The sequence below is a fragment of the Oreochromis niloticus genome, linkage group LG3, assembly GCF_001858045.2.
Source record: "Oreochromis niloticus isolate F11D_XX linkage group LG3, O_niloticus_UMD_NMBU, whole genome shotgun sequence".
In the NCBI taxonomy this organism is placed as follows: Eukaryota; Metazoa; Chordata; class Actinopteri; order Cichliformes; family Cichlidae; genus Oreochromis; species Oreochromis niloticus.
The window spans coordinates 53,425,513-53,439,026 of record NC_031967.2 but is presented as its reverse complement, the minus strand read 5'-3'; the positions used below and the strand labels follow the sequence as shown (position 1 = coordinate 53,439,026).

General features: G+C 42.7%; 1 protein-coding gene across 1 annotated transcript in view; it reads left to right on the top strand.

Annotated features, from left to right (window-relative positions):
• Positions 1-4,109: 4,109 nt before the first annotated feature.
• camta2 (calmodulin binding transcription activator 2) overlaps positions 4,110-13,514 on the top strand; it is a 30,823-nt gene continuing 21,418 nt past the window's right edge. Inside the window, 10 exon segments of the mRNA XM_025904192.1 lie at positions 4,110-4,195; positions 5,213-5,304; positions 8,298-8,401; positions 9,681-9,748; positions 9,839-9,974; positions 10,314-10,385; positions 11,560-11,707; positions 11,810-11,938; positions 12,029-12,242; positions 12,659-13,512. Of these exon segments, the coding sequence (XP_025759977.1) occupies positions 5,271-5,304; positions 8,298-8,401; positions 9,681-9,748; positions 9,839-9,974; positions 10,314-10,385; positions 11,560-11,707; positions 11,810-11,938; positions 12,029-12,242; positions 12,659-13,512 (1,759 nt within the window). The 5' untranslated portion in view covers positions 4,110-4,195; positions 5,213-5,270.

Sequence of the window (13,514 nt, the reverse complement as noted above, 5' to 3'; positions counted from 1 at the left end):
ATAATGTAATGCTTTTAATCATTTTCTGCTATTAGCTACACAAAATATTACAATATTAAGAGCAACCTGTTGAAGACTAATACCAGATAAATAATAAAATCAAATTCAGCTTCATAGTGTTTTTCTTTTCTTTCTTTCTTTTTTAGCTCTTTCTAATTATAAGGCCCAAAACTTTTAAATAGCATTTGTTTGTTGAGCATTTAAGAATACATAATAGATATTTATACAGTAATACATTGAACGTATATTTATATTTCAAGAACCACAAAGAGATAGAAGAAATCGAATAAAGGCGTTTGATTGGTCGTTATGTAAAATAAATAAATAAATAACATGTAACTTAAATACATAAAATCATATACTTGTAGGATTAGGGCCACCGGGGAAAAAAAAGTGGGCACATCTTTTTCTCTTCTTTTCCTTTTCCAGAATTCAGAGATAAAAGTAAGAATTCTTAGATTAAGGTCATTTTTCTCAGAATTCCGACTTTAATCTAAGAATTCTGAAAATGCCGCACACGCTTCCTCGCTATGATCCACTCTCCTCTGGGAGTTCAGAAAGCAGGGATGGATCTCTGTTAAAGGTGCGGCTGGCACGTCTCCATTTGAAGGCTGAAGAGAAGGCCCAGAACAGGCGGGCTGAGCTAGAGCTTGAAACCAGAAGGCTGGAGATAGGCAGACAAAGCTGTAAGGCTGTGAAAGCTTGAGCTGGAGTCTCAGCCACAAGCCTCATCGGCCTCTGCTGAAAATCTCAGTTCCACCTCATCATCTGCTTCTGCTTTCGATAACAGTAATTTCATTTCTTTAGTCCCTGCTTTTAGTGAAGCTGAAGTTGATACATACTTTGCAGCATTTGAAAGTATTGCTTGCACATTGCAGTGACCTAGCGAGCCTGTCTAAATATGCGTACTTGTGCGTACTTGCGTTCTCGTGTACTCCTCATACGTCATCAGTCGGAGACCAACTACTGTTCCAATTCAAAGTATGCATCAAGACAAGAATGCAAAAAATTCCTGGATGTGTTTTATCGAGCATGCATCGGTGGTGACTTGTGTGGACTTGGTACAGCTAAATATCCCAGAATGCCTTTCTTCCACAACTCAAACGCGGCAATAGCAGAGAAGCGCAGCTAAAAAATTACTCTTTCTGGATCACAAAATAAATGTTTACTTTTTTCAGGCGAGAATGTAGCTGTGTAAACTTCAAATATCTGCTCAATTTAACAAGACATCACATATTTCTAAAAATGCTCCAACGTTTTCGGAGACGTCTGTTACCCACCTGCTCGATAGTTAGCCAGGGTTTCAATGCCGGCGAGAACAGCGAACTCCCGGCACATAGTTTTCAACCCCCCCCACAATCTTTCGCTACTCAGGTTAAACACGATATATAAGTCACTTAGATCACTTCTAAATGTTAATGTTTGGTTTATTTTAGTGTTTTATTTGTTCCTGAGTAAATTGGTTTGGGCCAGATTAAAGTTAAGCTTCATAACATAATAATCACAGTTAAATTAAGAGGGGACGGCAGTAAAAACTCCACAAAGAGATAGAAGAAATCAAATAAAGGCGTTTTTTGGTCGTTATGTGAAAAATAAAAAAATAAATATAAAAAGTGAATACAATAAAATAAAGAACTCATTAAGTACAGTTTTTCAAGAATATAATAAAATATGTAACTGATAAAATAGTTAATAAAAAGTAACGTAATATTACAAATACATGCTATTAACGAACAGTTAAGACCTTGAAAAACTTAAACTTAAATACATAAAATTATATACTTGTACTCCTCGAAACCAGAAGGCTGGAGATAGAGGCAGACACAGCGTGAGCTGGAGTCGCAGCCTTATCTGCCTCTGCTGAAAATCCCGGTTCCACCTCCTCGTCTGCTTCTGCTTTCGCTATCAGTAATTACCTGCTTTTAGAGAAGCTGAGGTTGATACATACTTTACAGCATTTGAATGTATTACTGGAAAATGTCAAATTCTCACCAAGCCAAAGGGGTTGGTTTTGTAAAAGCTGAAGCCCGTAATGAAGTCCACGGTTGTGGTGGTAAGGTGCCAGACCCCTGTTTATATATAACTTTTTCTACTCTGATTTTATGTTTTTTGTCTGATTTTAGATGAACTGTGTTAATACAGTATGTCAAAATGAAAACATAACTGTAAATTCAGACACGTGAGGTTGTGTTGAAATGGATGATACCAAACAAGGCAAATAAATAGTTTTTAAAGGTAAAATGTGGAGGAAACATCAAAAGTAGTCTAAAATGGCCAATTACACCCTGGACCCCAGAGGGTTAAACATTTTTTTAAAGTAATGTTACTGATAGTTACAATAGTTACTTTTCAAGTAATTAATTACTTTTAGAATATTGTAACTCAGTTACTTTTTTGAAGAAGTAACTAGTAACTATAATTAATTACTTTTTCAAAGTAACCTTCCCAACACTGGCGGTTACTCATGTGCAAGCAAGTAAAGGTGCTGACATTTCCCTCTCTTCCTTGTTGATATCCTCATTTTCTGAGGAGAATAATGTATAAACTGAAAGAAACAATGTTCTGTCACCCCCAGACCCAGTGAACCCAGAGTAAAGTCAAGCAGATTGTTATGCCTGCTATGTACAGGCATAAAATCCTGGCTCTTGCTACTGAAAGCCAGTGGTCTGGACACGTGGGTGTCACAAAAAGATACCAGCTTTTATTAAAGCATTTCTTTTGGCCTGGTATGAAGTGTGATGTTTCACAATTTTGTCATAGTTGTCATGTGTACCAGATTGCGGGTAAGCCTAACCAGATCATACCCCCTGCCCCCTTGTGTCCCATTCCTGTAGTGGATCAGCCATTTGACCGTGTCATAGTAGACTGTGTGGGTCCACTACCAAGAACAAAATCAGGAAAGCAATGTCATCTCACGATCATGTGTGCAGCTACCCGTTTCCCTGAGGTTGTCCCATTACATAAGATTGCAGCAAAATCAGTTGTTAGGGCGTTGACATAGAGACTGACCAGGGTTCAAACTTTCAGTCTACATTATTTAAACAAGTAGCTAGCACTCTAGGTGTTAAACATGTCGTGTCCTCTGCTTATATAAAAGGTTATCTAAAGGTTATCTTATCTGCTGCAACCGGTCTGGGAAATAGTTGTAAATGAAAGAAGGCACCTTTAGAGACAGAATCATTTCAGCTTCATTAGAAGGAACAGAAATTCAGCATTTATCAGACTTATCATCACAACAAGGGAAACTGAAAATGTACTTTTTCTCAAGCTTTTAGCTTGATTCACATCCGGTGACTGAGGAGTAGTAGGTCTAAGTGCATTGTGGGACAAATTCACTCAAATTGCATTAAGATGAAGTCAGTGGCTTTCAGGTCACGATAACAGCTCATGCAGATGACTGTGCTGTTGGTCTTTACCCACCTGTCACAAGTTTTATCAGTGCACATACTCTCAAATATTCTGGGTGGATGTTGGATGCTATAAAAGGAGGAAGAAAACTGAGTTTCCGGATTAAAATGTTTTCATAGTGTTTACAAAGTGATCACAAGGAGAAAAAAAAAGTCCATAAGAAGAAATCATCATGACTAGCACAGACTACTACACCAAAAACAAGATTTAACAAGAACTGCACTAATACAACACCACAGACGTTGGGAATAATTCAAATCTAACTTTGTATGAACTGTGGATTGTTTCCCCATATTCTCTGTTGAAGAAAATTTCTTTAATCCAGATTTGGTACTTTTAGTCACACTTACAATAACAACAACAATAATAATATTGTTATACTACTATATAACACTATTGTTTCTATTTGATCCTTTATTTGAACAATGAGATCAAGATCTCTTAGTCAAAAGAGACCTGTGTACAAAAACTAGAAAAATTGAGAAAAAGAGCCACATAACAAAATGACACATTATAACATTATACACACAAACTCTGGGATAGTCCTTCCAGATAAATAAAACCTGTTCCAATGCGTTCCAATGAAATCAGAGAATGCAACTGCATATTTTTTTATGTTTTTCATAAGTACAATTAAATTAACACAAGAAAGAACTTAGTATTGTATTTTTACAATATGCTAGATTTAACAGAAAAAAAACTTTAGTCCAAGTCCTCCCTCCCGCCAGACGTTTCTGCGCAGTGACGTCATAGCCAGAGAAGATGGCGGCTGTGCTGAAGGCGGAAGGTAAAGGAGCTTTAAACAGATTGTTTTACCTCCGAACTCTCTGCTGCTCTCGACTGTCTGCTCTCGTCTAGCTCGCTCTGTTTTATACGGTATATTTGTAAAGGAGCCACCGCTGGCTGGCTCGGTGTAGCGTGCTGTGACCCGCAGGTGAAGCCCTGCAGCTGGGCTCCGGGACTGCTTTAATCACCGCGGAGGCGAGCCTGTTACCAGCAGCTAGCCGAGCTCCGCCGGTGGAGTTAGCCGGCTAGCAGAGCAGCTAACACCCAAACATCAGCACTCGCATCTGAGTTCCCCTCCGAGTGTAGATCATGAGGGACTGAATAAATACAGCGCTGCGTTAAAACCTGTTGTTGTCTGGGTAACTGTGCTAATTGTTAACGCAAAGGCGTGAAACGTTAGCTTTGACCAGCCAGCTGCAGCTGAGCTCCCGCGGGCGGGGTGCTGTGCTCTGCGAGGCGGCCATAGCACCCATGAGAATCCGGGGTCTGAGCCCGGCCTGTGTAGACCGAGCCTGTGTGGGAGGAGGATGGATCCTCTACACAAGAGGCTCAGCGTCATCTGTTATCTGTGAACCTGCCTCAGTGAGCGTCTTGATGATTAGAACTAAATCAGATATCGATCAAGTGACAGCTGGCATGTTTTCTGTGTCTGTCTGTGTGTGTGTGTGTGAGACAGCAAGTGATGTTTGGGTTTTATTCACGAATTAATCAAAGAAGTCATTCTGTGGGTTAATCATCACACACTCACATCGTGAAGCTGTTGTTATGTAACTAAACACACACAAACACACTCCTATCCCAACACACCCACTTTACACGCTCTCCATGTAAAGTAGGTGCAAATTCAGCTGTTGCTAGGCAACAGGGAGCTATTGAAGAAGTGCGTGGCTGTCTGTGTGTGTTTGTGTGGAGCTAGCCAGATCAGAGCTTTGGATATCAGATGTGTGTGTTTGCAGCTCTTGTTTGTCATTGATCACACTGATCACACTGATGACCTGTTCTGTGTGTGTGTGTGTAGCGGGGCAGTGCAGGCCGCCTTGCCTTGTGTGAGACTCATCCTGCATGGACTCGTCACCATGAGCAACAAGGAGATGGTTTCCCCGGAGACAGGTCAGTCCCATCCACCTGCACGCAGACAGTGACTGCATGGTGTCGCCTGTTATTGCGTTTGTGTTTCCATCAGGTCAATGAGTTCTTCTTTAATGGATTTCTGATTTCCTGCAAGGCCTCACGAGCTGCTGTGTTTGGTGCGTCTGGTGTGTCTTACTGTAGCTGTACCTGGTTGTGTCTTTCATTGTGAGTCAGAGGATCAATATGTCACTTCTTCTTGCAGTTGAAGTGTTTTAGCTCTTTCTGTCTTGTCATGTATTTGTTTGTGACTGTTTGTCCAGCTGGACTGGCTCTTAAACTTCGCTGTCCTGACCTTCTTTTATTATTTATGCTGTTTCTTTATTATTGTGTCTGTTTTCGCTTTGATACTTGTTGTTATTTATCTTTTTTTTTTTAAACTATTAAAAAAATGTAGGATTACATGTGTTTATTCTTATTTATTTAACCGGTTTTGTGTTATTAGGGTTTTTGGTTCTATCTCAGGTATATTATTACTGAACTGTATAATTTAATATTACTGGACGTAGTTTTATTTCAGATAAACAAAGAATTTTATTTTATTACTGATATTTATTACTATTAGTGTTAGTAGTAGTTATAAATTATGCTATATTATTTTTATGTCTACCCTTTTCCTTCAAATCTGTTCTAAAAAGGTTTATTTTTATTGAAGTGAAAAAATTAAAAAATAATTATAAAAAAATAAATATTTCAAGTTTAACATTTTTTATTTACTGATTTAACGTTTTTTATTTATTATTATTAATATAAGTTGAATAATATTTTTTTTAAGCTTGTTGTCCCCATTAGCTCTTTAGATATTGTTTAAATTTCATTTTCATATTGTATTACTTTCATTTTGGTTTTATATATTTACTATTTAGTTTACTTCATTTTAACTTTATGTAAAAAAAAAATTTGTTAAAAAAATTAAATCATGATTAAACAAAATAATTTCATAGCGTTTATTCATGTTTTAATTCATGTTAAAAATTTTAGATTATTATATACAATTTTTAATAATTATTATTATATGTATATTAATATGTTGTTGTTTTTTTAATAATTTCATTTTTCTCTTCAGAGCAACGGCTAGATGTTTGTTTTGGGTTTTTTCAGCTAGCTGCTTACGCGTCACTTCCGTCATTAGTCGGTTAAAAGATTTATTTTTGTTTAATAAATGTATAAAGGTGGTGTTACTGTTGCTATGACGATGTAATGGCGCCCCCTGTGACCGTTGCTCTCTGATGGAAAGCTGTAAATAAGGGAGGTGGACAGTAAGAAGCCGTTTTGTTGGTGTTCTGTGGTTTTCTGCTCTGTTCACGTGTGAAATGACTCAATGAAAGTTTGAAGCTTCTCTAAGCCGATACGTGTTTGAAATGCCAAAGACAGGAGCTCAAACGGAGCCTTTCAGACAGGCTGAACGCAGGTCCTGTACTACAGGACGGTATGAAAAAAAGAGTGCCTTTATACATTAGGCATGCAGACATATTGATCTGATGAAATCAAAGGATGAGCCTGCTGGAGGGCAGATGTTAGGAAGCTCCTCTGAGGGAACATTAGAGACGCTTTGATTGATGAGGTCTCTGCAGCTGTTTAATTTTACCTGTTTTAAGTCTTTACCAAAGTTTGACTGCAGCTCACAGCGTTACGTCATGTAGGATTTCATTGTGTGTAATCTGTTTCAGCTACCAGTGACATGGAGATGCAAAGGCTTCAGTCAGATAACGCCCTGCAGACTCACTGTGGTCTGATGATGTTTGCTGCTGTTTACTGAGCAGGAAGAGTGTGTCAGCTGTGTCTGAGTAAACCAAACAGAGAAGAAGACAGTGTTGCTCTGACTTGGTGACCTCATCCACTAAACTCTGTTTCAGTGTTTCTGAATGCTTTCCTACTTTTAGACTCAGTGACAGTCTGACTTTTTCCTCTCAATGAAATCATTGGTAAATGAGCTCCTGGGTGCTTCGGTAACATATCACAGAACAAGTGTCCCAGTTTCCTGCAGTACATCAGAGTTATAGTGGGTCCCCGTGTATTTTTACTGATGGAGGAGGGGTGGGGTGTGTGAGATCTTCAAGCTCGGGTCCTCTGTCGGAGACCTGAGAGTTTCAGGGTCAAAATCGGCAAAATAATAAAGTACAAAAGAAAAAGGAAAAAGAAAGAAAGATGGAGGCAGGCTGAACCAACGGTTAAGTTTCTAATTGAACTTGTTTATATTGTAAACCCAGTGATGGTGCATGAAGCCTCTGACAGGACATTTTCATACCTTTAACTCGTTGAACTTTGGCACGCAGTCATCCACACGGACCCCTGCGCCCAGCTACACCTGGGTTCGGCGTCTTGGTGGTTTTTTGCTGCTTGCTGTGGTCAAACTGAGGTTGCACACGTTGCCAACTCAGAAGCGTCTATTTTTAGTCTCAGATGTGAGTGAAACGCTGGCTCTGCCAAGCTGCGATTGGTGGAGCGTGTCCACTCTCTGACACACCTTGTTTTTCTGTTCATCAGTCCTGGGTCATTTTGTCCTTCATGTCACATCCTGTAAAAACCTCTAAAAAAATGATTGGATTTTTTCACCTAAAAATGTGACTGTTTTTCTGCCGTCTTTGCTGAGATCCTGAGATATTCAGAGATTAAAGTTCAGGATTCTGGGCCTTTGATTGGTGCTTCTTCCACAGTGTATCATCTACCTCCACCTCTTCCTATCCCAGCATACTCCTCTGTTACACCAACCCTCTGCATGTCCTCCTTCATCCTTGTACCTCCTCTGAGCTCTTCCTCTGTTCCTCCTGCCTGGCAGCTCCAGCTTCATCCTCCATCCTCCCTCCTCTGCACATGCTCAGACCGTCTCAGCCTCTCTGACTGAGCTGTCCCTGTGATGGACTCATTTCTAATCGTGTCCTCTCTCACTGAGGGTGATGATGATGAGAATTTGAGGTGTTTGTCTGCATCAGAACCAGCAGAACCACTAACTGTGCGTGTGTGTGTGTGCGCAGAGAACAAAGGACAGAGGAAGGTATTTCTTCCCAACAAGCTGCTCGAGTGTCTCCCTCGCTCGTCCAGCCTGCCTAATGAGCGGCTCAGGTGGAACACTAACGAGGTGAGTTCTCGTGTGATCCTCGTTTCCTGTTTGATGCAACCGGTGGAGGCAGGAAGTGACATCACATGGAGAATACTATTATTATCACTGGGGTGGCTGTGGCTCAGGTGGTAGAGCAGATCAGCTACTGATTGGAAGGTTGGTGGTTCGATTCCTGGCTCCCCCAGTCTGCATGCCTTCCTTGGGCAAGATACTAACCCCAAGTTGCCCTCCGATGCGTCCATCAGAGTGTGAATGTGTGTGAATGTTTATTAGTTGCACTTGAGTTTAGAAGTGCTTGTATGAGTGGGTTTGAATGGGTGAATGTGGCATGTTGTATAGAGCGCTTTGAGTACTCCGGGAGAGTAGAAAAGCGCTATATAAGAATCAGTCCATTTACCATTTAAAACAACAGACAGAGATAGGATCAGAGAAGCAGGTTAAGAATGAAAGCAGAATTTCAAACTTTAAAAGTAAGTTGCTCTATTACCCATGTTCGTGTCCTCCATCACTGCTGTTATCATCACTTTTAAGTGAGGACTTTCGGGTGGAGGCTCACAGGTGCGATCCCTTTAAAACTGGTGTCAGGCTCTGAGGAGGATTCGGTTTACTCGCGACTTTCCCCTCAACCCTCCCTGCCCCAGAAAGACAGTCAGAGAGCCCTTGGGCCCCCACCTACTGTGAGCGTAGGTGACTGCATCATGTCGGACATGCACGTGAATACAATGGTAATGGTAACAATAGCAGAGGGGCCGTTCTTTAAATGTGAGGCAGAAACTGTCAGTTTGAGGAACTAAGACCTACACAGGCTTCGCTGCTCTGAGTGTTTCTGCTCTGATAATCGAGCCGCTCTGATAAATATGAAACAGAAACTCAAGAAATCCCATTATTTATTCAGTCTGCACACGCCACACTGTCTAAACCTGATGAGCCTGTTACAGTTGACAGTTCCCGCCGTCACCATCTGTGGGGTTTTCTGACTTTGAAAGAAAGATTTGGCGTTTCCAGCGTCACAGACGTGGCTGATTGTTTTATTTTACATAATAATAACGCGGATATTCTGGTCGTTCTAACTAACAACTAACTAAAAACTTCAGGAGGCTTTCAATGTCCCAGTAAAACATCAGTTTTACTGGGACATTGAAAGCCTCCTGAAGTTTTTGGAGTCAGAAAATGTTTTCTTTAGCGTCACTAGAAAACGTTTCATCCCGTATGTCGACTGTAACGCTGTTTTTAGGAGCAGTTCACTCTGAGCTCTACGTGTGATTTTAAATGATGTAAATCGTCTTTGTTTCTGCAGGAAATCGCTTCCTACCTGATATCCTTCGACAGACATGACGAGTGGCTCTCCTGCACCCTCAAAACCAGGTACAGATCCAGAGCACACCTGTCAGACACACAGCTGAGGGCCTCTCTCCTGTTGGTTTTTATTGATTGATTGATTGGTTTGTGTGTCAGGCCGAAGAACGGCAGCATCATCCTGTACAACAGGAAGAAGGTGAAGTACAGAAAGGACGGATACTGCTGGAAGAAAAGGAAGGATGGAAAGACGACGAGAGAAGACCACATGAAGCTGAAGGTCCAGGGCATGGAGGTCTGCAGCATGTGCACACACACACACCTGAGCACAGCTGCTCCCCCTGCAGGATGCACAGTGTCACAGCACAGCATAAGGAATACTGTTTGTGAGATTATTGTGGGAGGAAATAAGATGCATTTGTTGCCCTGAACATTATCTTTATGAAGCAGAAAATGTTAAATGAATAAAGAGGAAGATCGTGTCCACATCCTGTTTTAAAACAGTTAGTTAGTCCAGGCTGCAGCAGCGACACAGCATCTGCTCTTATTTTGAAAGGATTGTGTTATACTTGCTGTTCTATTAGCAAGTGTTTCAGCTGATCCCTGCTAAACTGTGCTGGTCTCCGGGTTTCAGTGCCTGTATGGTTGCTACGTCCATTCCTCCATCGTGCCAACATTCCACAGACGATGCTACTGGCTGCTGCAGGTCAGAATAAACACCCCGTCACACACACATTAACACATACCACGCTGCCAATGGTTTGCAGCCAGTTTTCCAAGTGGTGTTGATTCAGCACTTACAAGGAACCATATAGAAAGAAGTTCTCCTCAGCTTGTTTACAGGTTCCTTTTATTTACTGCAGTGTATGAGCGACTGCGGGCTTAAACATCATTAAGATTAAACAACACTGAGATTAAATGTTGGTGTTTCCACTGACAAAGTTCAGAGCTCGAGTTTACTCCTGAAGTATGATGCTGAGTTCCCTAGTGAAGTCTAGTGGTTAGTCACTAAATTCAGATGCAGTTTATTCTTCAAGTGTAGTCCCCAAATTTATTTACTGTTTTTAATTTAAAGTAAAGTTTAGGATTTAGTCTCAGACTTGTTCACCAGTTATGGTACTGAGTTTAGCTCAGAGTTTAGTTCCATGTTTTTCCATCGTTTTCAAATTTTAGTCTCTCCTGGGGTTTAGTTCCTTGCTCAGAGTTTAGTTCCCAATCTAATCGTTTAGTTACAAAGTTTAATCTAGTATTAGTTCCAACCTGTTACCCAACTTGTTTAGTTCCAAATTTAGTTGTAAGATTTAGCTCCCAGTGATTTAGTTCTTACCTTATAGTTCCCAAACTGAACTTTTGGTTCCCAAGTTAAGTGGTTACAGCTTGTTTTCCAGTTAGTTAGAAAGTTTAGTTCCCAAACTACACCTTTAGTTCCAGCATTAAGTCGAGAGTTTAGTCCCAGACTTATTTCCATGTTTCGTGTCTAAGTTTAGTCACCTGGGATTTGGCTCTTGACTTCAGACCAGAGTTTAGTTCCCAAGTTTAGTTGCTGTATTTAGTTCCTGGTGTTAGTTTCCAAGTTTATTTCACCAGTGTTTGATCCTAGATTTATTATTTGTTTTATTATTTATTACTTGAATTCCTGAGTTTAGTCCTCAGTTTAGTTACGAGGCTGCAGGTAAGCACGAGCAGAGTGCGAAGCACGTGTGAGGATCCCTAAAACCACGTATCAGATCTTAAAACTAATTAAGACATGAACTGCAGGCTATAGTAAGTGGATGTACTTGCAGTCTGTCAGCAGTACTTTCCCTTATGTACATGCAGACACAAAATAATAGAAAATGTATACCTAAAATTGTTGTAATCAGTGTGTTTCTGTGCGGCAGAACCCAGACATCGTGCTGGTCCACTACCTGAACGTGCCGTCCCTGGAGGATTCTGGGAAATGCAGTCCACTGCTTTGCGCAGTGGCCGACCGCCATGACAGCGTGCGGTGGAGCCGAGACGACCTGCTGAGCCAGCTGAGGCCCATGTGTATGCACGAGCACCTAACTGCATGTGTTTGCCACATTGTCAGGATGCAGAGTGTGTTCAGAGTGTGAGTGTGTACTAATGTGTAGTTTTACTGCGTTTCAGTCCACAGTATGAAGTGTTCGGTTGGTGCGGGAGATTTCAGTATTGAGGAGTTGGTTCAGCACATCCTGGACCGACAAAGAACCAAACCACAGCCGCGCACACACACCTGCCTGTGTAACACTGCCCAGGGTGAGCCCTGACACCTTGACTTCACTGTGACATCGCTATGACATCACAGAGTGAAACTAACCACCCGGCCCTGTTTATCTCTGCGCACAGTATCATCCGGAGTGAACATTCCCCACCGATGTAACAGCACCAAGCATCGCATCATCTCCCCCAAACTCCCTCCCTCTTCCTGCAGGCCATCCGCCTCGCCGGTGTCCTCTGAGCTTGGGGAGGTGGGGAGAGGAGGAGCGGGAGGAGAAGCCAAACTGCCTCACCTTCAGGCTCAGAACAGCCCGGTCTCGTCTCCCTGCCCCTCGTCCACGTAAGTCACCTGCACAGGAAAAAGAGAAGTTATTGGTCGAACTGTGCACGTTCCCGCTCGAGTCCTTTTGGTTTGGTGGTTCGTTTTGAGCGAAATAACCCAAAAACTACAAAACTGAATTTCACCACTCCACTTAAAATAGATAGATAAAAAAGTCATTGGCTTTGTTGGAGGATCTGTAATTCTCGTTATTGTTGTCCTTTTGAACTGTTTGATGTATTTGATCCGGAGAGAAAAGCGTTTTATTTTAAAGCAGCTCTGGTTCAGATTCACACTGACTCTGTAGTGAACACAAAGCCATATGGACTCACTGATTGTGACATTTATGAACAACTTGTGTTCTGTCAGAAAGTTGTCAGAGGGTATTGATTATGAGCTCACTTCCTGATTGATCGATTAGTCCTGTTTGTTTCCCACAGCTCCTCCTCCCCGCCTCAACCCCACCGAGCTGCAGTCACCATGAGTAACAACGGTAACAGTTTCTACGGAGACCGCCATGGCAACTTGACAACGGTGGCACTGCCACAGAACGCAGTCATTGTCATGGCGACTGCTGCCATAACAGGAGAGGGAGGAGGGGGCGGCGTGGTGAGAGGGGAGGAGGCGGGTCTGCGGAGGAGCCTGTCATTCACCGGCTCTGGGCAGTTGCTACTTTCCCCGGCCCTCCCTCCCCCAGGCATCAAGCCCACCTCCCCTTCCCCTCCAACTTCCTCCTCCTCACCTGCCCCGCCTTCCCTCCCCCCACCTCCTGTGCAGGCACCAGGCGTGACCACCCTCTCACTCACTCTTCTGCCCTCCCCGGTTATTGGAGGCCTTCTCTTAACCCCGTCTTCCTCCAACACGTCCACCTCCCTCTGCTCCCCACCACCTCCTTCTGCCGCTGTCTCCCCACCCTCTCCCCCCTCCTCCCCCTCACCCCCGCCGCCCCCTCCCCCATCCCTTCCCCCTGCCTTTGATCCTGACTCGTTCCTCAACTCCCCCAAACAAGGCCAGACGTACGGCGGCCCTGTTCCTCCTCCCTCCTCCTCATCCACCCCCACCTCTGTCATGTGCACCACCTCCTCCCCCTTCTCTCCCCCTCCCTCGCTCTCTCCCTGTCCCCCACCTCCACCCCTCCATCCTCTGTTTCCCCTCCTTCCTCACTGTCCTCCCTCTCATCTTCCTGTGAAGTGGACAGGAGAGACTCAGTCCTCCCTCTTTCTGCCTCTCCTTCCTCCTCCTCCTCCTCTTCTCCCCAAGTTCAGTCTACAATGCCCCCCTCCCTCTCCCTATCAC